Source organism: Pongo pygmaeus, chromosome 4 (genome assembly GCF_028885625.2).
Source record: "Pongo pygmaeus isolate AG05252 chromosome 4, NHGRI_mPonPyg2-v2.0_pri, whole genome shotgun sequence".
NCBI lineage: Eukaryota > Metazoa > Chordata > Mammalia > Primates > Hominidae > Pongo > Pongo pygmaeus.
This window is the reverse complement of record NC_072377.2, coordinates 173,676,468-173,698,249: the sequence shown is the minus strand read 5'-3', so window position 1 is coordinate 173,698,249 and position 21,782 is coordinate 173,676,468. Positions and strand designations below refer to the sequence as shown.

At 49.2% G+C, this 21,782-nt stretch overlaps 1 protein-coding gene and 1 long non-coding RNA gene across 2 annotated transcripts in view; one reads left to right on the top strand and one right to left on the bottom strand.

Moving 5' to 3' along the window:
• The window catches only part of SLIT3 (slit guidance ligand 3), a 636,449-nt gene that overhangs the window by 613,704 nt on the left and 963 nt on the right, over positions 1-21,782 (top strand). Inside the window, exons 30-35 of the mRNA XM_054486980.2 lie at positions 1,652-1,789; positions 2,841-3,081; positions 4,661-4,791; positions 15,476-15,630; positions 17,322-17,607; positions 18,833-19,041. Coding sequence (XP_054342955.1) covers positions 1,652-1,789; positions 2,841-3,081; positions 4,661-4,791; positions 15,476-15,630; positions 17,322-17,607; positions 18,833-19,041 — 1,160 coding nt within the window. The remainder of the gene's footprint in view (positions 1-1,651; positions 1,790-2,840; positions 3,082-4,660; positions 4,792-15,475; positions 15,631-17,321; positions 17,608-18,832; positions 19,042-21,782) is intronic.
• On the bottom strand, positions 8,041-21,249 carry LOC134739621 (uncharacterized). The gene is made up of 4 exons (XR_010126462.1): positions 21,165-21,249; positions 20,726-20,835; positions 16,977-17,052; positions 8,041-8,061 (listed from the first exon to the last, which is right to left on the bottom strand). It is a non-coding gene; the product is annotated as an uncharacterized LOC134739621 (long non-coding RNA).

The window sequence follows — 21,782 nt, the reverse complement described above, 5'->3', positions numbered from 1 at the left end:
TTGAGCACATGCCCCTCGAAGGCATTCTCAATGTGTTTCCTTAAAAGACTGGTTGAACATGTAAGTTTGTACTTCTAGTGCAGCAATAGGTTATGTATTTCAAATTTGCCAATCAAGTAAAGGTGCATTGGTCAGATCTTAGCGGATTTCAATTTTTGAGCATAGGCCAGTAAGTCCTCGGTTTCAGGAACTTGTTCCAGTCAAGGACATATCACCCCCTCCGTGTCTTACCTAGCTATGAATCTATAGTCTGCATCATGCTCTGCCAACCACAATGATGCCAGTGGGATTACCACTTGTGGATTCCACCCCACTTCTATCCATTGCTAAAGAGGAGAGGGATGAGGGAGGACCATTCCTTTGCCCTGATTCTTCCATGGGGCTGCTTATAAGACAACCTAAGAGTTCAGAGAGCTTGCTTCCCTCCCCACCCTCACCTCCCTGCCTTTGTCACCTCCTTCTGCCATGCCGCCTCCTCCTCTGACTTGGATAGGTTGTGGCTATTATTTTTACTCTGCCCACTAGAATTCAGCTGTTGGGCCCAGAAAGGTACACAGGCTTTGCTGAAGGCAGAAGCGCCAGTAAGCGTTTGCTTATATGTGCCTGTGGGTGCACCTAAGCCTCTGTGACTCAGCCCCTCAGTGCCTTCAGGTGTGTTTCTATGCTGGGATTTTGGTTGAATGTTGCCCCAGACAGAGGAGCCCAGAGATGCATGTTTCTGGCCCACACTCAAGGAGGCCAGGTTTTAGCTGGGGCAGCTTCCTCTGGCCAGGTTTTAAACCTTGCCTAGAAGGGGCGATAATGGAATTGCTGACGCACTGCTCTTTTAGGAAGGGCCAGATTGGTGTGCAGGGCCTGGGGTGGAGCAGGTGTTCCCATCCTCTTGCCCAGGTAATATGAGCCACTTATTAAGGCAGAAGAGATTTTTGCCTTTCTCATCCTGGTCTGAATCTCAGAGTGCAAATAGTATCGTATTCCTCTTCATTCATCTTCTACATGTCATGTTGAATATTTACTTAATGTTTAGTGCACTACACAAAGCATATCATATCATTTTTAAAGAAACCATAAGAGGTGGAGTTATTTATCAATTGCATTTAAAGATGAAGAAACTGAAACACAGAGAGGTAATGAGTGACTGACCCATTTAGAACAGTTTCTGACACGCAAGTGTAAACTAAGTATTATCACTCGATGGGGGTGTGGGGGTCCTCAGGGAAGTGCCTACAGTGCTCTCTGCCCTCTGGTTTCTTCCTTACGATGGAGTATGGTAGACCCTCCCTTACAGGGTCCTGAGAGGCCTCAATGAGAACTCAGTGAAAGGGGCATAGCACAGTGCCTGACCCAAAGGAAGGACCAAACTGAACGTCAGTTTCATGTAGGAAGTGGCAGATCCAAGCCAAAAGCTGGATGAGTCCAACCCTGTGTTCCTCACCCTGGCTCTGGAACACAAGACTCGCCCCACCATGAATAGAACAAAGGCCATGGGCCACTAGGGAAACCTGCTGTGGAGCCAGGCTTTGCAGATCCCAAAGGAACTTGGATAGATAGAAGAGATGGGGAGAGGCCACCTGCTGAGGGGGGCTGGAGAGTGACTGCCTGGAAGCTGGCCTTGCCTTGAGGAACGGCCTTGCCTCTGCCTATGTTCCAGGTGCGAGTGTGTCCCTGGCTACAGCGGGAAGCTCTGTGAGACAGACAATGATGACTGTGTGGCCCACAAGTGCCGCCACGGGGCCCAGTGCGTGGACACAATCAATGGCTACACATGCACCTGCCCCCAGGGCTTCAGGTAAGGCAGGAGGGCACCTCAGGAAGGAGACAGCCTGAGCCAGGTGGCAGGGGCTGGGGCTGACTGGCTAAGGTGGCCAGGATGAATACTCAGGCCCAGGTGGCTGTAGCCCTGGTTCTGGATGATGCCTTTATTCCCCTGACACCTTTGCAGTCCTTACATGTCCCCATGAGGGAAATAGAGCAGGTATTGGTGATCCCACATTGTAGATGGGAGAAGAGCTACTTGTGGCAACTCCACGTGAAAGCTGAGCTTAGGTTCAGCTCATGTAATGTCATGCTTGGGTAGGATTCCATCTAATGGAAGATGCCACCATCTTGAAGCCCAGCTTGCAAGGTGGAGGTAGCCACATGGCCACACTGGCCAGAATCTTCTTTCTAGGATGAAGAACAAACATGATGGTTCCTCAGTGGTAACCTCTATTCTACTTCTGTTGCTATGAATTTGGCTACTCTAGATGCTTTATATAAATGGACACATACAGCATTTGTCCTTTGTCGGGCTTATTTCACTTAGTATATAATGTTCTCAAGATTCAACCATGATGTTGGGTATGTCAGAATTCCCTTTGTTTTTACTGCTGAACAATGTTCCATTGGATGGATGCGCCACATTTTGTTTATCCATTCATCTTTCCATGGGTAGGAATGTGCTCTTTTAAGAAATCACACCCAGGCAATTCTGATGACACTGAAATTTAGGGACCTCTACTCTAGTCCAACTCCATGATTTTATTTCTTGGAGCTGGAGTCTTGCTCTGTTCCGCAGCCTGAACTCGCACTCCTGTGCTCAAGCGATCCTCCCCTGTAACTGGGACTACAGGCTCATGCCACCATGGCTACCCCAACTCTCTTAAAAATGGGAAATATGGGACTTAGAGAAGGAAAAGGTCTTGCCCCGGTTAGTGGCAGGGCTGGAACTAGCCCCTAGAACTAGTGTCATTTCCCATCTCACTCTACCTCTCTGCTCGAGGTTCTTTGGCCTGAGTAACTGTGATTGTCTCCTCTTGGCCATTCTCCCATCTCCCTCCCCATTCTCTCCCGCCTTCCAGTGGACCCTTCTGTGAGCACCCCCCACCCATGGTCCTGCTGCAGACCAGCCCGTGCGACCAGTACGAGTGCCAGAACGGGGCCCAGTGCATCGTGGTGCAGCAGGAGCCTACCTGCCGCTGCCCACCAGGCTTCGCCGGCCCCAGATGCGAGAAGCTCATCACCGTCAACTTCGTGGGCAAGGACTCCTACGTGGAACTGGCCTCCGCCAAGGTCCGACCCCAGGCCAACATCTCCCTGCAGGTGTGTCCCGCCCTGCCCTGCCCTTGGAAGGACCTCAACATGCCCACAAGCTCTGATTGTTCAGAAAATTGCTGGAATGCCCCATCTTAGCAGTAAAGCACCATCAGGGACAACACTCAGCTTGAGGACACCTGGACCCATTCATCCAGAGAGTTCTATAGATAACTCCTGACCAGCTCTTGCTGCAAACTGCAGCCCCCACTTCCAGCCTCATTCACTCATTCCTCCAGAAAATATGCATTCAACTATTGTACAGCAGACTCTGTGCTGCAGAATTGGGATTCAGTTCAAGACAGACAAAACCCCTTGTCTGAGGCCCATTCACTAATCCAAGAATCTCATTCCGGGTGGCTGGCTGTGAGTACAACTTCTGAAACCAGCAACTTTCAGCCTTGGCAATACTTTAGAATCACCTCGAGAACTTTTTAAATTATCTTTGGCCAGGTGTGGTGGCTCACGCCTGTAATCCCAACACTTAGGGAGGCTGAGGCGGGTGGATCACTTGAGGTCAGGAGTTTGAGACCAACCTGGCCAACATGGTGAAACCCAGTCTCTACTAAAAATACAAAAATTAGCAGGGCGTGGTGGTGCATGCCTGTAATCCCAGCTGTTGGGAGGCTGAGGCATGAGAATCACTTGAATCTGGGAGGCAGAGGCTGCAGTAAGCCGAGGTCATGCCACTGCACTCTAGCCTGGGCAACAGGGCAGGACTCTGTCTCAAAAAAACAAATAAATAAATAATAAAATTATCTTTGCCTGGGCCCCACCCACAAGAGATTCATGTGTAGCTGGTCTGGGGTAAAGTCTAGACACTGGAATTTTTTTTTAATTCCCCAGATGACTCTTAGCATAGTGCCTGGTTCCTAGCAAACATTGAATTAATTATCATTGTTAGCATTTTCTTTATAACTCTTATTAGCCAGGTGCAGTGGCTCACACCTATAATCCCAGCGCTTTGGGAGGCCAAGGCGGGTGAATCACTTTAGGTCGCGAGTTCAAGACCAGCCTGGTCAACATGGTTAAATCCTGTCTCTACTAAAAATACAAAAATTAGCAGGGTGTGGTGATACACACCCGTAGTCCCAGCTACTCAGGAGGCTGAAGCACCAGAAACGCTTGAACCCAGGAAGCGGAGGCTGCGGTGAGCCAAGACTGTGCCACTGCACTCCAGCCTGGGCCAAGATTCCGCCTCAAAAAAAAAAACAACTTATTATTCTACTTCATACAGAGAAAGCAAAGAAGGGCCTGAACTTGGGCGGGATCATGTTACGCACCAGAGGGAGAGGGCAGATTAGAGTTCAGGCCTCCTGACATACAGAAATATATGAACATAGTGGTGCACAGTGGGCACTCAGTAAAAATGTGTTGAGCTGGTTTGCTCAGTCAGCACTTGCTGAGGTGTAAGTCTAGGCCTTACCTTCTGGGGATTTACTGACTAGGTGGAGGAGGAAAGATGGACGTGAATTTAGACGCAGCACAGATTCAGAAGCTGCTGCCTGGAAGAGGGCTCTGTGAGATGGGCAGGGAAGGTTCAGTCTCAGGTAAGCCCTTACTAACACGCCCCGGCTGCTTTCTCCAGGTGGCCACTGACAAGGACAACGGCATCCTTCTCTACAAAGGAGACAATGACCCCTTGGCACTGGAGCTGTACCAGGGCCACGTGCGGCTGGTCTATGACAGCCTGAGTTCCCCTCCAACCACAGTGTACAGGTAAGGGCCTCTCCCCCTCCTGACCCACTGTGTGTTCCTCCACATCCTTTTGCCTCTGGGCCTGCAACTCAGAAAGGGGATTCAGGAGAAATCGGGTGTCCCTTCTCCCTGCCCCTACCATGCACATGCGCGCACACACACACTTCCTCCTCGCCGAGTGGTGAGTGGGAGGGAGAAAGGCGTGTCAGAGGAAGAGGCAGAGGAAGGCAGGCCCGCAGAGGGAAGGTGACACCTCATCACCATAAGATAAACGGGCAGCTGGCTACTGTGCGGGAGTGTGCGCTGCAGTGGGGACGAAGCTGCTTAATGAGGTGCCCTTTTCAAAATGTCATCTTAATCTTTTATTAGTTTAAGAAAGACAACAGGGCACAATTAGCATGCAACTCAAGGCGAAGAAACTCAAGGGCACTGAGGAAGCAGGGCCACCCCTTAGGTGACTTTCAAACCGTCCTGAAGGGCAGCTTTTCCTAAACTTCAGCCTCTCCAGCAGCCACCCTGGCTTGTGTGTGATGGGTGTGGCAGCTGGACTTTCACTTCAGATGCTGCCTTACAGCAACTTTTTTTTTTTTTTTTTTTTTTTTTGAGACGGAGTCTTGTTCTCTTGCCCAGGCTGGAGTGCAATGGAGCAATCTCAGCTCACTGCAACCTCTGTCTCCCAGATTCAAGCAATTCTCCTGCCTCAGTCTCCCTAGTAACTAGGATTAATTACAGGTTAATTAATCCCTAGTAACTAGTAATTAATCACTAGTAACTAGGATTAATTACAGGTTCATGCCACCATGCCTGGCTAATTTTTGTATTTTTAGTAGAGATGGGATTTCACTATGTTGGCCAGGCTGCTCTCGAGCTCCTGAACTCAGGTGATCCACCCGCCTCGGCCTCCCAAAGTGCTGGGATTACAGGTGTGAGCCACTGCACCCAGCCAACTACTCACTTTTTGCATATAGCTGCTCCTTAAGGAATGATCATCTGGGGAATCACAGATACGCTAGTTGGATATGTTCGATTTTTTTCCACTTCTCAGTAAAATAAATACTAAATATTAAAATAAAAATTTAGTTATAAAGATTTTTATAATAGTTATGAAAATGACTACTAAAAGTTAAAAAGGTCTGTGTCACACCTAAAATCATGTCAAACTACCAGTAGAAGGAGAGCCAAACCTTAGGGAAACCACAGTACAAAACAGAGGCCACACTGTCCCCTCAGAGGCAAGAGCACATTTCATAGGGATTGGCGAAGAGCTGCAACTTTCAGACTTTTTTTCCCCTGCTAACTAAATCTTTTCTTCCATTAAAATCTTATATTGAACTTAAGAATCGTAAATACTTAGAAGTAAAACCGCTCTGCAGGGTTGAAGCAAAGATCCCCCCTCCACACACGCTGTTGTCAAGGCCCCTGATAAATCATCCAACAAACCCAATTTGAAAGCCATTGGTTAAAACCAGTGGTTCTCGAAGTGTGGTCCCCGAGGCAGCAGCACCAGCATCACCTGCAGACATGATAGAAATACACATTTTCAGACTCTACCCCAGAACTACTGAATCCGAAACCCTAGGGGTTGGCCCCAACACACCTGTGCTTCAGAGGGCCTTCCAGGTGATTTTAATGCACAAGTCTAGGAAACACCAGTTTCCACAGGAAAACTTCCTGCAGAAAGAGCAGTCTGAGTTGGGCCTTGAAGAAAGGGAAGAACTTGTGAGAGCAGAGAGAACAGGTGGGCAAGCCATGCTGGGAGGTCAGCAAAGACAGACGAGGGACAAGGAAAAGGGTGTTGACCAGAGCAGGAGGCTCCCGGTGGAAGGTGGATAAAGACCAGGCAGTTTAGGACAGTTGGCACAGTGGACACCAGAGGAAAGAGCTCACCCTGGTGGTCTCCCTAGAGCCTGGGCCGCCTAACATCTGTGTCCCTGGAGCCACAGGTCCTGGACAAGTGGAGAGGACAGAGAGCCAAGGAGGCAGGGCCAGGACAGCCTGTGAAGCATTTGCTATCACATAAATCCAGATGTGAACAAGTGATTCAGCCTCTTTGTGCCTCAGTTTTCCCCCCTTCCCCTTCCCATGTAATGTGAGCAATAGCAGGATGTACCTCTTAGGGCAATCACTGAGGGTTGAAATAACACTGGAGGAAGTGCTTGGCAAATTAAGCCTTTACACAGACATGTCAAGGACAGAAGGTGAAAGCCAGGCTTCCAAAAGCAGCTGAGCCCTGCCCTGAGCCAGGGGCCTTCCCAAACAGAGCCCAGCCTTTGCCCTCTGCTGACGTTAGCTGTCAGGGCTGGTGATTTGGTAGAAGGCTGGTGTGGGTGGTAGGAGTGTCGCAGCACTGTGCTGAGTTATGAAATGGAAAGTCAGAGAATTGCTGTCCAGAAGCTGCTGTCAGGGAGTCGTGAGTTTGAGCAGGTAGGTGGCCCTGGAGAGACACCAGGCTCTGTCTTAGCCATGGGGAAACCAAGCTAAGGATGCCCTGGCACTCCTGGCCTAGATCTTCAAGCTGAGCCTGTAACAGATCTTTAGTACCCCTCATTCAGTTTACAATCCTCAGGGGCCCAAGGCTCTAGCAATTCCATATTAAAATGGTTTTGCTTCCAAACACTTTTCCCTGAGGCAGCCCTGTTTCTGTTGCCATTAGTACACTCTCACTCATTCCACATCTACCAGGCCCCATGTTTGGGCCAGACCCTGGGCTAGGTGCAGGGGCCACAGAGTTAAACAAACACAGTCCAGGGAGGAAGACACACATATCAACAATGTGTGGTTCCACAGCAGAATCAAATCATTCTCACTGGAGACACTGGTGTCATGCTACAGGAACACCAATGATGAAGCAAAGTTTTTTTGTTTTTTGGGTTTTCTTGGAGACAGTGTCTCACTGTGTCACCTAGGTTGGAGTGCAGTGCCATGATCACAGCTCCCTACAACCTTCACCTCCCAGCCTCAAGTGATCCTCCTACCTCAGCCTCCTGAGTAGCTGGGACTGCAGGTGTGCATCACAACGTCTAATTTTTGTTTTTTTCTGGAAGAGACAGGGTTTCGTCATGTTGCTCAGGCTGGTCTTGAACTCCTGGGCTGAAGCATTCTGCCCACCTTGGCCTCGCAAAGTGCTGGGATTACAGGTGTGAGCCACTGTGCCCACCAGGAGCAAATATTTTTGCTTGGAGGACCTTGGAGGAGGAGGTGGTGTTTGAGCTGAGACATGACCTGTGCCTCAGAATCATTTTCTCAGGCTGAGCATCGAGGAAGCCCTGGGGAGGAGGAGGCCGCATCAGCCTGCATGGAAGCCACATGGGAGGGCTGGGGTTAATAGAGGGCACAGCCTGAGCTGACCAGCAGCTGAGGGGGCCAGGAGGCCAGTCCAGCCACAAAAAATGAGATCTCCTCCTCAGCATCAGTACAATAACCTCTAGCCACCCAGGAAGGCCACCTTGGCCTCAGGGCCAGAGCCAGGGAGCCCAACCAAAGCTATTCTAACTGAGGGAGTTGGCAGCCACCAGCTTTTGGCTCACTAAGGCCCATTGAGCAGCTTCAGAGTGAGGATGTCAGCCTGGGTTCCCAGCAGGGACCCTGGTCTCCATTCTGTCCATGCCTGATGTTGTTCATCTGCACAGCCATAACACAAATGGTGATGAGGGCACATGAACATTCTATTCCAGGCCCCAGGGCAAATACACAGAAAAGCCCACCTGAGCCCCTCCTTGCCCCAGAATGGGGACAGACTTCACTGTTCCTTGGCACTGAGACTTGTGAGAAGGCCAGACTCACATGCCAGCAAGGCCAAATGGCCACATAGGTAACAGACATGGGGAAAATGGGCTGGAGTCACCTTAGGGAGTGGTGGGGGCTACAGTAGCCTAGAGGGTGGAGCCCCATCCAAAGGAGTGGCTGACCTCAGCTCCAGCAGATACTGCCATGCGGGAATACAGATTATCAAGAGAAGCGGGACCACCGGGGTTTCTATGTGAGATATCTAAGTTTTTGAATGTTGGCCATTTTAAAACACCGCATGGGTGTGCTCTTTGAATGCAATGCAGTGCATGCTCTCTGAGTCTTGATTTCTACAATCCTATCCACTGCCAAGGTCTTTGTCTCATTGGATCCTCACTCCTGTTTTAGGGATGAGAAGCCTCATGTTAGAAGCCCAGTAAGTGGCAGAGCTAGGATTTAAATCTGGGTCAGGTTTCCACCCAAACCAGCTCTCCCACCGTGCTGGCTCCAGGACATGAAGGACAGAGCCGAGAGAGTGTGGGCTGTGCTACAGGAGTAGGGGGTTGCTGCAGTGGGGCCTGAGGTCTCCGCTTGCTGCCTACCCGAAATCCCAGGAACTTTTTGTTACTGTGAGGCTCTATTGCCACCTAGTGGTCACGACTCAGCATTCAGGTTAGAGCAACCAGCACCTAGAGGAATAACAAACCCTTCCTCCCTCAAGTCCCTTAAGACTTCAGGCTGAGCACCTAAAGTCTCTGAGCCTTAAGTCTTTTATTTGAAAAATGGAGGAAAAAGTGTGCCTCCTTCTTGGGAGTTGTTAGGGTTAAATAAGAGAATGCAAGTTAACTGGTTAGCATAGGGTAGCACAATGCCTGGCCTCTACTAAGGGATTAACAAGCATCCACCATTATTACTAAGAGCAAAAGAAAGCCGGGCATGGTGGCTCCCACCTGTAACCCCAGCATTCTTGGAAGCCAAGGCAGGAGGACTGCGTGAGCCCAGGAGTTTGAGAGTATCCTGGGCAACATATTGAGACTCCATCTATGCAAAAAATAAAAAATTACCCAAGCATAGTAGTGCACACGTATGGTCCTAGCTACTTAAGAGGCTGAGGCAGGAGGATCACTTGAACCCTGGAGGTCAAGGCTGCAGTGAGCTGTGATTGCACCACTGCACTGCAGCCTGGGTGAGAGAGCAAGACCTGATCTCAAAAAAAATAAATAAAAGCAAAGGCAAAAAGGCCATAGGCCACTCTGGCCAATGCCTGTGGTTATGCCAGTTCCAGGCAGGATGCGTCCAGCCCCACCCTGACAGCTCCAGAGCTCTCCACCTCCCACTTGGCACCAGTTCAGTCTGGCCCAGCAGATACTGAGGAGGACCCTCAGAGCCCCTTTCTCTCCCCTGAAATCCTTAAATATCTCTCCAGGAGACTAATTACTGGGGCTTGGGACCACTATATCATCATTTCTTTTAGTGTGAACCTTAGGTTGTTACTGTTTTTTCCTTTTTTTCCTCTACTTTTGTCACAGTAGAGCCATTTTCCCATTATTTTGTTTCAAAGGCTAAGATTTAATAATGATTTTTTTTTTTTTTTTTTTTTTTTTGAAACAGAGTCTCGCTCTGTCACCCGGGCTGGAGTGCAGTGGTGCGATCTCGGCTCACTGCAACCTCCACCTCCTGGGTTCAGGTGATTCTCCTGCCTCAGCCTCCTGAGTAGCTGGGACTACAGGCACCTGCCACCACGCCTGGCTAATTTTTTGTATTTTTAGTAGAGACGGGGTTTCACTATGTTGGCCAGGCTGGTCTCGAACTCCTGACCTTGTGATCCACCCGCCTTGGCCTCCCAAATCCCCAACAGGAATTTGTCAGGGAGAATTCAAGGATGTAATCCCAAAGTGCTAGGATCACAGGTGTGAGCCACCGTGCCCGGCCATGTTTTTTTTGTTTGTTTTGTTTTTTCTTGTTTTGTTTTGTTTTAAGGCAAATAGAAATGGAGGCATCCTGACTTAGGGATGCTGGTAAAAAGCCAGAGCCTTTAGCACTGCCTACCCTGAACCTCCAGGGATCCACAGTTTGAAAAACACTGGCTTCAGCCATTATATCCAGGAGACCTGGTTAAAAGTTGCCAGGAAAAGGCGACCTGTTAACCCATGAGCACCTACTGGCATAGATAACATTATGGGAGATTTGGATTTGGAAGCAATCCTGACTTTGAACCTGAGTTCCAGCACGGCCCCTATCAGGTTACTTAGCTTCCTTCCCTAAAATGGGACTCACAAGAGTCCCCTCCTCAGAAATGGGAATGAGCCAATGGGAGTATACAGAGCCCTGAGTGGCTCAAAGCCACTCAAAGCCCTGGGTGGCTGTAAGTTTGCCAAATCCATAGGCAGGCTCTTCCAGGGCCCACTAACCTACGCCCCCACCCCAGTTGCTGCCACACCCAGCTCCAGCAAGCCCAGAATAAGGTCAAGGAGTCATCATTTCCACCTTTCACTGAGCACTTGCTAGGTGTCACAGGCCACGTATTGCCCATTAAAACCAGTATAGGGCCAGGCACGCTGGCTCATGCCTATAATCCCAACACTTTGGGAGGTCAAGGGAAGAGGATCACTTGAGGTCAGGAGTTCAAGAACAGCCTGGCCAACATGGCAAAACCCCGTCTCTACTAAAAATACAAAAATTAGCCGGGGATGGTGGTGGGTGCTGGTAATCCCAGCTACGTGGGAGGCTGAGGCAGGAGAATTGCTTGAATCAGGGAGGTGGAGGTTGCAATGAGCTGAGATCATGCCAATGTACTCCAGCCTGGGCGACAGAGCAAGACTCCATCTCAAAAAACAAAAACAAAACAAAAAATAGTGTAGGCTGGGTGCAGTGACCTGTAACCCCAGCACTTTGGGAGGCCAAGGTGGGAGGATGGCTTGAGCCCAGGAGTTCAAGGCTGCAGTGAGCAATGATTGCACCACTACATTCCATCCTGGGCAACAGAGCAAGACCCTGTCTCTTACTAAAAACAACCAAAAAGCCAATGTTGTAAAATGAGTATAAAACTCATTGAATAGAAGCAGAAACAGGGGCTTACAGAAGTGATATGACTTGCCCAGGGTCCCTCAGCTGGCGGGCCTAGTGTGATCCCAGATCTCTCTCCACAAAGCATGACCTGGCTGAAGGCTATACCTCGAGCCTACCTAGGATTCTCCCATGTGGGCATCAGATGAGGCCCTCCAGGAAGCCCAGCACTGGGGCACTGCAGAACCCAGCACTTTGTCTAGGGCAAGAGCCAGTGACCACACAGCCCTCTCTGATCTATGGCTTCTGCCAGACCACTGTCTCCAGGCTGGGTACCCCTGGAGGCTATTCACCAGCGCCTGGGATGGAAGGAAGGGGAGAAGGAGTTGGGCCTGGAGCCAGCTGCCAGGCAGGAGTAGGTGGGTGGGTGGGTGGGTGGGTGTGTGTGTGTGTGCGTGCGTGTGTGTGTGTGTGTGTGTGTGTGTGATGGGAAAACAGCTGCCCTGACTCCCTGAATCGTAAGTTGGAAGCAAGTGCCTGAGCTGCAGTCTCTTGACAGCTCCCTTTCTGACAGGTGGCTGCCCAGCATCTGTTGACACACCTCCAGGGTGGTGAGCTCATTTGCATCCAAACAGCATCCATTTCTAGGACGCTGTGGGATATACCTGCGTATTTTTGCATGTCTGGTTAGAAAACTGTGTGAGGGCTCAAGGTCACAAGTTTATGGTCTCTGCACGGGGCCCTCCCTCCCCTTCCTGCTTTTACCAGCCCATCTGTAGGATCAGAGGCCTCTGCCTTGCCCTCAGCTTGCAACTTGGAGCAGCTGGAGGCTTCTGAAATAGAAACAGCTCTACCTTCATAGGGCTTTTTGGCTCCCCATCACAAAACCAGATTCCTCAGTGGACTCTTTTACCCACCACTCCACCTCCCACTACCCTATCTCTTGGCTAGACCTTACATTGATAAGTTGTCATTTAATTTACAGGAAAGGCTAAGGAAAGTGGAATGGAAGCTTTGTGAGTGCAGTTACCCTATCTTCCCTGTTTGTCACTGATCCACAGCACCCAGGACAAGGTGGCCCATAGCAGACACTTGGTGGGTGGGCAGATGAAGGGTAGATGAAGGATGGATGGATGGATGGATGGAAGAGAGTAGATAAATAAGTAGGTGGGTAGGTAGAGAGATGGATAGGTGGATGGATGCAGAGGAGGGTGGGTGGGTAGATGAAGGATGGATGGATGTGATAGGATGAATGGATGAAGAGGGTAGATAAGTAGGTGGGTGGGTGAAGAGATGGATAGGTAGATGGATGGAGAGGAGGGTGGATGGATGAATAGGTAGAATAGATGGGAAGGAAATATGGATGGTTGAATGGATGGGTGGATAGTTGGATGAATGAGTGGGAGGAGAGATTTCCCAGTGGATTTGAGTGGGTCCTGGGCTCCTGCGTGTCCTCTGCCATCACTTTCTCCCAGGGATCAGCACTAGAGCAGAGATCACTAGCTTTGCAGGCAATGGTACTTGTTAGTCTTCTAACACTAAAATAACTGCTCACATTTTCCCAGTAATTGACAAAGCACTTTTTTGTTTGTTTTTTTTTTAAGAAATAGGGGTCGTGCTATGTTTCCCAGGCTGAACTCGAACACCTGGGCTCAAGTGGTCCTCCTGCCTCAACCTCCCAGCTTGTCAAGTAACTAGTGATACAGGCACATGCCAGCATGCCTGGTTACAAAGCACTTTCATGTACCCTCTCATTTTATTTGAACATCACAATAGTTCTGTGAGGTTATTATCCCCCTTTTACAGATGAGGAAACTGAGACCGGGATGTTCTATTCCTATGGTTGGTTATGGTTCCATCCAGCAGTAAGGGGCTAGAATGGACTCTGTTTTCTTCACTATACCCCAATTTAGCCTGTCTTCTCCCAAGCATTTTTCTTGCGTTTTTGGCTGCTGAGATTTCTAAATCTGAGTCAGTCACTGAAATAGTCCCTGCCTGCTTAATCAGTGTCACCCCCTGCTGGGATCCTCTTGTTGGAGCCAACAGGGATTTATCAGGGAGAATTCAAGGAGAGAGGGAGCCTCCATATGTATCCCTGATACCTGAATAGATAAGACAGAGCTCAGTCTACTCCTCAGAGAGCTTCAGGGAAGGAAGAGGTGTCACATTCCCCAACTCCCATCATCTCCTACCACTGTTCCCTCCCAGCCCCTGCCGAGGGTGGAGCACTAGAAACAGCACAATTTGGGAGTCAAAAGTGTTGCCTACAAATTCTGTCTCTTGCCTGTACTAGCTGGGTGACCTCAGGTAAATCACTTAACCTCTCTGGGCCTCGGTGTCTTCATCTGTGAAATAGGATACCTGGCACCCACTTCATAGAATTATTGTAAGTTTCAAATAAGCGAACCACTTAACACCATGTCTGGCTCATCTGGGCCCTCGGTGAGTGGCTGTTGGCCCTGTTAGAGACAGCATGAGCAAGTGGGATGTGCAGACTGAATATCCCATAACCAGCCGGGCACAGTGGTTCATGCCTGTAATCCCAGCAGTTTGGGAGGCCGAGACAAGTGGATCACTTGAGGTCAGGAGTTCAAGACCAGCCTGGCCAACATGGTGAAAACCCCATCTCTACTAAAAACATAAAATTAGCTGTGTATGGTAGCATGAGCCTGTAATCCCAGCTACTTAGGAGGCCGAGGCAGGAGAATTGCTTGAACCCAGGAGGCAGAGGTTGCAGTGAGCCAAGATCACGCCACTGCACTCCAGCCTGGGCAACAGAGTGAGACTCCATCTCAAAAAAAAAAAAAAAAAAAAGACTATCCCATAACCAAAACGTTTGGGACCCAAAGTGTTGAATACTTGCATCATGCTGGTTCAGCATCTCTGATCCGAAAATCTGAAATCCAAAATCTTCTAATGAGCATTTCCTTCAAGCATCATGTGGGTACTCAAAAACTGTGGGCTTTTGGAGCTTTTCAGATTAGGGACATTTGACCTGGACCTCAGTTCAAATCCTTGCTCTATGACTTACCAACTGGGGTGCCTTAGATAAATTCCTTAGCCTCCCTGAGCTACCGTTTCCTCATTTCTGTAGTGGAGATAACAAACTTACCTAGCATGAGTATTATAAGGCACTCTTTCCCCAAACGTGGCATGCATACCACTGGTGGTACATGAGGTGACCTTAGGGGGGACAATAGCAAACTATTGAAATTTTAACTGTGAGAGAGTTTGTTTTATATGCACTAGAAAAAAATATAAAAATCACATCAAAACTATTTTTTAGAACAATGCTAACCTTTATCCTTACTGATATTTAAGGGGGAAATTGGGCAATTGAAAAGAACAAGCGTGTTGAGTAAATAGTGGTCCAGGCAGCATGCAGATAGAGCAGGAATTGAGAAGGTGGTCTGGGAATGGAGTTTGCTTAACTCTATGAAATAATAGAAAAGAATACAAATAATGATAGCCAAATGCAATACCTGACCCTAGACTAAATCTTGGACTGGAAGGAAATAAATGCTGTAAAGGACAGTATTGGGTCCAATGCAGAGTTGGAATACAGATAATAGACTAGATAACAGTGTGGTATCCATGTTAAATTCACCAAAGTTGGCAACTGCACTGTGCTTATATAAGAGAATATCTCTGTCCTTAGGAAATGCACACTGAGGTATCTAAGGATAAAGGGCTGTAATGTATGTAACTTACCTTTAAATGGTTCAGAAATGTGTGTGTGTGTGTATATACAATGCAGAGAGAAATCCATAAGCACATTGGAGTAATGGGAGAAAGTGGGTAATAAGCATCTTCTGTACTGTTTTTATTTTTGCAACTTATGTAAGTTTAAAGTTATTTCCAAATAAAAAGTAAAACAAAATGTAAGCAATGCAGGTCAAGTCCACAGCCCAGGGCCCAGCCATGGAAGGCACTTAGTTAACTCTCCGGCTTTCTCCCCTTCTCTGCTGGCCAGCGTGGAGACAGTGAATGATGGGCAGTTTCACAGTGTGGAGCTGGTGACGCTAAACCAGACCCTGAACCTGGTAGTGGACAAAGGAACTCCAAAGAGCCTGGGGAAGCTCCAGAAGCAGCCAGCAGTGGGCATCAACAGCCCCCTCTACCTTGGAGGTAATGCCCTCTCTTTCCCTACCACCTCTACCTCCCTCTGGCCCTCTGTGCTCCAGTACAGAAACCCAGGCCACTGCCAAAGCCAATCAGGGAAGGCTTCCTGGAGGAAGGGACAATGAAGCTGATCTCTAAAAGGTGAATAAGCACTAGCCAGGCCATGGAGAAAAGAGAATTTGGGACAGGTGCTTGGAAGGGAAAGAACAGGACTCCTGGAAACTACACGTTGTGACGGGGAAGGGCGAGAAGGGGGAGGCAGGAGATGGAAGCAGGGTCTAGGCTCTGCTGAAGTCTGCCGGCCTCAGATCATATTCCCTCTGCTCTGCCACCTCCTCAAACCCTGGGAGGTTCAATTAATGAATGTAGAAGAATTTGAGATTAAAATCAAAGGCCAAAAATGGAAGTAGGCCAGGTGCAGTGGCTCACACCTGTAATCCCAACACTTTGGGAGGCTGAGGTGGGAGGATTGCTTGAGCCCAGGAGTTGGAGACCAGCCTAGGCAACACAGTGAGACCTCATCTCTACAAAATATTTAAATTAGCTGGGCACAGTAGTGAGCACCTGTAGTCCCAGGTACTTGGGAGGGTGAGGCAGAGGGATCGCTTGAGCCTGGGAGGTTGGGGCTGCAGTGAGCCATGATTGTGTCACTGCCCTCCAACCTGGGTGACAGAGTGAGACCTTGTCTTTAAAACAACAACAACAACAAAACACAAAAAAGTAGCCATCAGTTAGGCAGACTCCGGGCCTGAAATGCAGCCCCTGCACTGATAGTTCTCAAAGTGTTAAGTGTAAAAAAAGCTACCAAAACTGCTCGTTCAATCCTAAGATTCCCAAGACTTTACCTGAGTCCACCCGCAGAGACTAGCACGGGCCCAGAAGAGGGTGTCGTTAATGGGTGGTTCAGATGCAGGGAGGCCAGGGAAAGCTCTGTGCCGAGGGCAGCCCCAGAAGGGACACCACTTATCCCTGAAGGAGGACCGTGCCCTGTGCCCCACCTGCTCCAGGTGCAGCCAGAATGGAACTGGGTGCCCTGCTCCCAGGCTGGTCCCAGGCTCTCAACTGTAGAAGGTGGGCAGGGAATGGTGTACAAGGGGAGCGAAAATACAAATTATTGAAAAGCCAATTAGGTCTATACTAACAGTCTCTTGAAGATCCTGAGAAGAGGGGTACCCAGCACATAAGGCAGCAAACTGGTCTAAAAACCCTGAATCCCAAAGTTTCGTTGATCAAGCAGCTCCCCAAAACCTTATCTCCTCAGCTGTAGCTCGCCTGCCCTGGGTTCTCTTGTGAGGCCTGGATCAAAGGGCTGAGGAGCCTGGTGGGGACAGCAGGTTATTTGGTGCACTTACCTATTGGGGGGAATGGTCTCCTCAGTTCAGCCAGTGGGGTCATAGTGCAATGGGTGACCAGATCATCTCATTTTTTCTAGGGAAGTCCAAGATACAAATTTTTATGGGAAATTTTCTAATATTACATGTTAGACAAATTCACGTTTTTTTAAGGAGTCCCAGTGCAGGACCAAGGATGCACGTCCCTGTATGGACAAGGTCCGAGGTTTTGGCCCGTTAACCTCATTTGAACAGCAGAGGCCCAGAGTTCTAGCCATGAATGTGTGAAAAGTGCTTTTTCTCTCTGAGGACAGCAGGGTGGCAGGGGAGGGTCTTCAGGCCACTGTCCTGGCTCCCCTCCCACAGGCATCCCCACCTCCACCGGACTCTCCGCCTTGCGCCAGGGCACGGACAGGCCTCTAGGCGGCTTCCACGGATGCATCCACGAGGTGCGCATCAACAACGAGCTGCAGGACTTCAAGGCCCTCCCACCACAGTCCCTGGGGGTGTCACCAGGCTGCAAGTCCTGCACCGTGTGCAAGCACGGCCTGTGCCGCTCCGTGGAGAAGGACAGCGTGGTGTGCGAGTGCCACCCGGGCTGGACCGGCCCACTATGTGACCAGGAGGTCTGGGACCCCTGCCTCGGCCACAGGTCAGTGTCCCAGGAGCCCTGGCTGTGTGCTCGGGCTCCCAGAATGGCCTCAGTCCCTACCCCACCTGAGAAATAGGCACTACTGGAGGCTGGATGAGTTGCAGTCAGACCGCAGATAGGATCTGTGTAAGTGTAACTGCTTAAGAGGTCAAGAGGCTGAGCTTACACATCTGAGCAGCCAGACCTGCTTGGAGGGATCAGCATAAGAGGGCCCTGCTCAAAACACTCATCTCTGCCAGGTGGCCTTTAGAACCTGTCCAGAGCCACAGTGAGCCCCCACTGTCTCCGTGGGAATTAGAAAAAGGCACCCACGTGGGCAGACTCAGCCTGTGCAGCTGGTGTATATATACACCAGGTGTATATAACCACACATCAAAACACATTTAATAGTTCAAGCAACTACTCATTCAACAAAGATTTACTGAGGTCCTACTACGTGCCAGGCCTCTTGCTAAATATAGGAGATCCAGTACTGTCAGTGTTAAGAAACCTGAATCAGCCAAAACTAACACCAGAGCCAACACTGGAAATGTGGTTGGCTAAACCAGTCAGGAAATGATTTTTTGGATCAGGAATAAGGGACAGCTATAAAGGGTTTGAGCTTCTTGTGTTGCTCTTGTGCATGTGTGTGTGTGTGTGTGTGTTTGACTCTATAATATGGATCCTGGCTCTGCATGTCATCTCAATAGGGGCAGTGATGCATCATGATTCAGAATATAGGCTTTACCTTCATTTTTTTCCACGGGTGAAATGTACTGCATGGGAGCATCAGACAAGAGGTTATGATGAAAATTCAGAGCAATACTGGGTGTAAAGCACTTAACACAATTCCTGGTACATAGCCAGTGGTACCTGCTGGTAGTAGTGGGGTGGTAGTAATTCTTATTTAAGATGGTAAAGCAATTAAAATGTTTAGAGAATGGCTAGATTCTTTCAAGCAGTTGTTTGCTACTTGGCTGTATGAGTTGTGTGTGTAAATCAGCAAGCCAGCCTCTGCTGTGGTCACAGCTCACAGTGGACACTGGGTGACACTCGCAGGCTTCTGGCTGGTTGGCCAGGGGAACCAAGGTGGTTAAGAAAAGAGATGCTCAGCCTAGGAAATGGAGAAAGCTATTGGACTGTACTCAGCTCTGGGTCCCCTGGTCCCCGGCTGGGTGGACAGAGGGAGTCCTCAGCAGCACCAACTCTGATCCAGTTCCCTTCTCATCCTCCTCTCTGCCTCTAGCTGCAACCATGGAAAATGTGTGGCAACTGGGACCTCATACATGTGCAAGTGTGCTGAGGGCTATGGAGGGGCCTTGTGTGACAACAAGAATGATTCTGCCAATGCCTGCTCAGCCTTCAAGTGTCACCATGGGCAGTGCCACATCTCAGACCAAGGGGAGCCCTACTGCCTGTGCCAGCCCGGCTTTAGCGGCGAGCACTGCCAACAAGGTGGGTCTACTGTACCTGTGGGAGGGAGGAAGTGGGGGTCAGAGTTAGACTTCACATCCAGATCACCTCAGTTCCAGTTCTGGCTATGCCACTTAAAGGCTGCATGACCTTGGTTCAGTCACTTTCTGAGCCTCAATTCCCTCAACTTGAAAACGGAGGCAATACTACACCTTCCTGTATCAGTTATCTAGTGCTGCATAACAAGTTAGCCCCAAACCATAGCAGCTCAAAAACATAAAAAACATTTTTTTTAGCCCACATTGTTCCTGTGGGTTGGGAATTCAGAAAGAGCCTAGCTGGGATCTCTCGGGGTTGCATTCTACACAGCCAGGGCTGCAGTTCTCTGTAGACTAACACGAGGCAGCAGGATATGCTTCCAATGTGCTGCACTCCCATGGTGCTGGATGTTGGTGGGAGGTCCCAGTTCTGCCCTGCATGAGTCACTACACAGGCTCTTTGAGGGTCCTCACGCCAGGGCAGCTGGCATGTCCCAGAGTGAACAGTCCAGAAGAGAGCAAGCCACATGTCTTATATGACCTACAATTGGAAGTCACTCATGCCATCATTTCCACCACACTGCATTGGTTACATCGGTCAGGTACATTCAGTGAGGGAGGGGACCACATAAAGGGCATCAATACCAGAAGGTGGTAGTCACTGGGGGCAATCTTGAAGGCTAGCTACTGTGCTTCTTCATAGGGTTGTTGGGAGGAGTACGTGAGATGTAAAGTCGGAAGCAACATTGTCACGATGAAGGCCAAGCTGTCATTTAGAATCTGCATGACTTTGACCAGCCTGGCCAACATGGTGAAACCCTGTCTCTACTAAAAATACAAAAATTAGCTGGGCATCATGGCGGTTGCCTGTAATCCCAGCTATGCTGGAGGCTGAGGCAAGAGAATCATTTGAACCCAGGAGGCGGAGGTTACAGTCAGCCAAGACCAACCTGGGTGACAGAGTGAGACCCTGTCTCAAATCTGCATGACGTTGAGCAGCATACTTGTGGTTCACTTCCTCATCTAGATAGGGCCAGGAGTGGTGGCTCACACCTGGAATCCTAGCATTTTGGGAGGCCGAGGTGCAAGGATTGCATGAGCTCAGGAGTTTGAAGCTGCAATCAATGCACCACTGCACTCCAGCCCAGGTGACAGAGACAGACCCTGTCTCCAAGAAAAAACAAAAGTGCAGATAACTCATACTGCCAAAGTTAAGCATGGACTTTTTAAAGATGAAACAAGTGTAGAAAATGGTCCTCAGTGGACCTCTGCAGGGAGAACACATGAGCAGTCTGGATGGTTCTTTTCTCCTCTTTTCCAGCTGTTGGCCCTTGAGATGCCGTGCCTTCAAAACTAATGAAACCCTAGCCACTCAGAGTGGCCCCCTGATATTGACCAGCACCACTGACATCACCTGGGAGTCACCTGGGGCTCCCAGGCCCCACCCCAGCCCTTTCGAGTCAGAACATGCATTTTGCAATGATTCGCATATGTATCCAAGCTGATGGCATTGCTCCACGGCCTCCATCCAACTCTCCTGCCCTTACTGGGTCAGCAGAAGCCAGTTCTTTGGTCTGACCTAGTCAGAACCATCAAATTACTTATCTCAGTTAGTGGCCCCTTTATCATGTAATTTTGAGGTGAGCGCAACAAAGGAAATTATATTAATATTAAAATGGTTGTCTTACCTTGGAGGGGGGGGTCTTTCTCCTGCATGGACACTGAGAAGTCTTGCTCCCTGCCACCAGGATCCCAGGCAGTCCACCCTGTCCCTTGAGGACTTTTCCACATTTTATACCTACACGAAATACTATTCTTAACCAAAACTCATTTTTAAAATGTTATTAAATAACTTATTCTGAAATAATTTCAGACTTACAGAAAAACTGTCAGGACAGTATAAACAGCTTAATCCCTTCACCCTAGTCATTAGCATGTTGCCCCATCTGCACTCCCCCTCTCTCCCCATGTTATACACGTGCACATGCACACATTGTCATTAACCTCTTTCTAATCCTTTTAACAACACCTGAAGCTTTAAAATGCATAAAGCCCTTTCTCCTTCAAAATCTCCTCTGGTGCCTGTAACAGCATGGGAGTTGCTGGAAGGACGGATAAATGTCTTACCATTTTTCAGACACGGAAACTGCGACTTGCTTGTCAAGGGTCATGGCTCCCTTCCTCAAGTGCCTTGCTGCAGACATTCTCCCACTGTAGTGAGGACAGCAGAGGGGTGGAAATGAACAGCTGGGTCAGGGTCCAGAGTGTTTAAGCAGATACAGGGGTGCCCTTTCCCACCCTGCAGTTATTTCTAGGCCTTATGGAAAAGCTCATCCCAAAGCCTCATTAACACCTGCTTCTTATTCAGATATCAACTCAGGCTCATTTCCCAGAGAAGCCTCCCTGGCCCCTGGGCCAGGTCAAATGCCTTTTGAATACAAATGTCTTATAGCATACAAAAACATATACTGTATGTTCTTGTATGAACATCTTCCCTTTCTTTATAGCATCTACCTCAGTTTCTTTATTAAATATATTCACTTAAGTAGTATCTAGACTCTAGGCCAAGAGAGACAGACTACTGGGAGTGGTGGTGACTGGGGCAAACTCGGGATTGCCTGCCCCATCTAAAGCACTCAGCTTCAGCCATCACTGCAGTGCAGGGTTGCAGGCTCAGCTCTGCCAGACCTCCTTGTTTTCACGGAAGGCAGAAATCCAAATTTTCAGGTGAAATCTCCTGCTTTT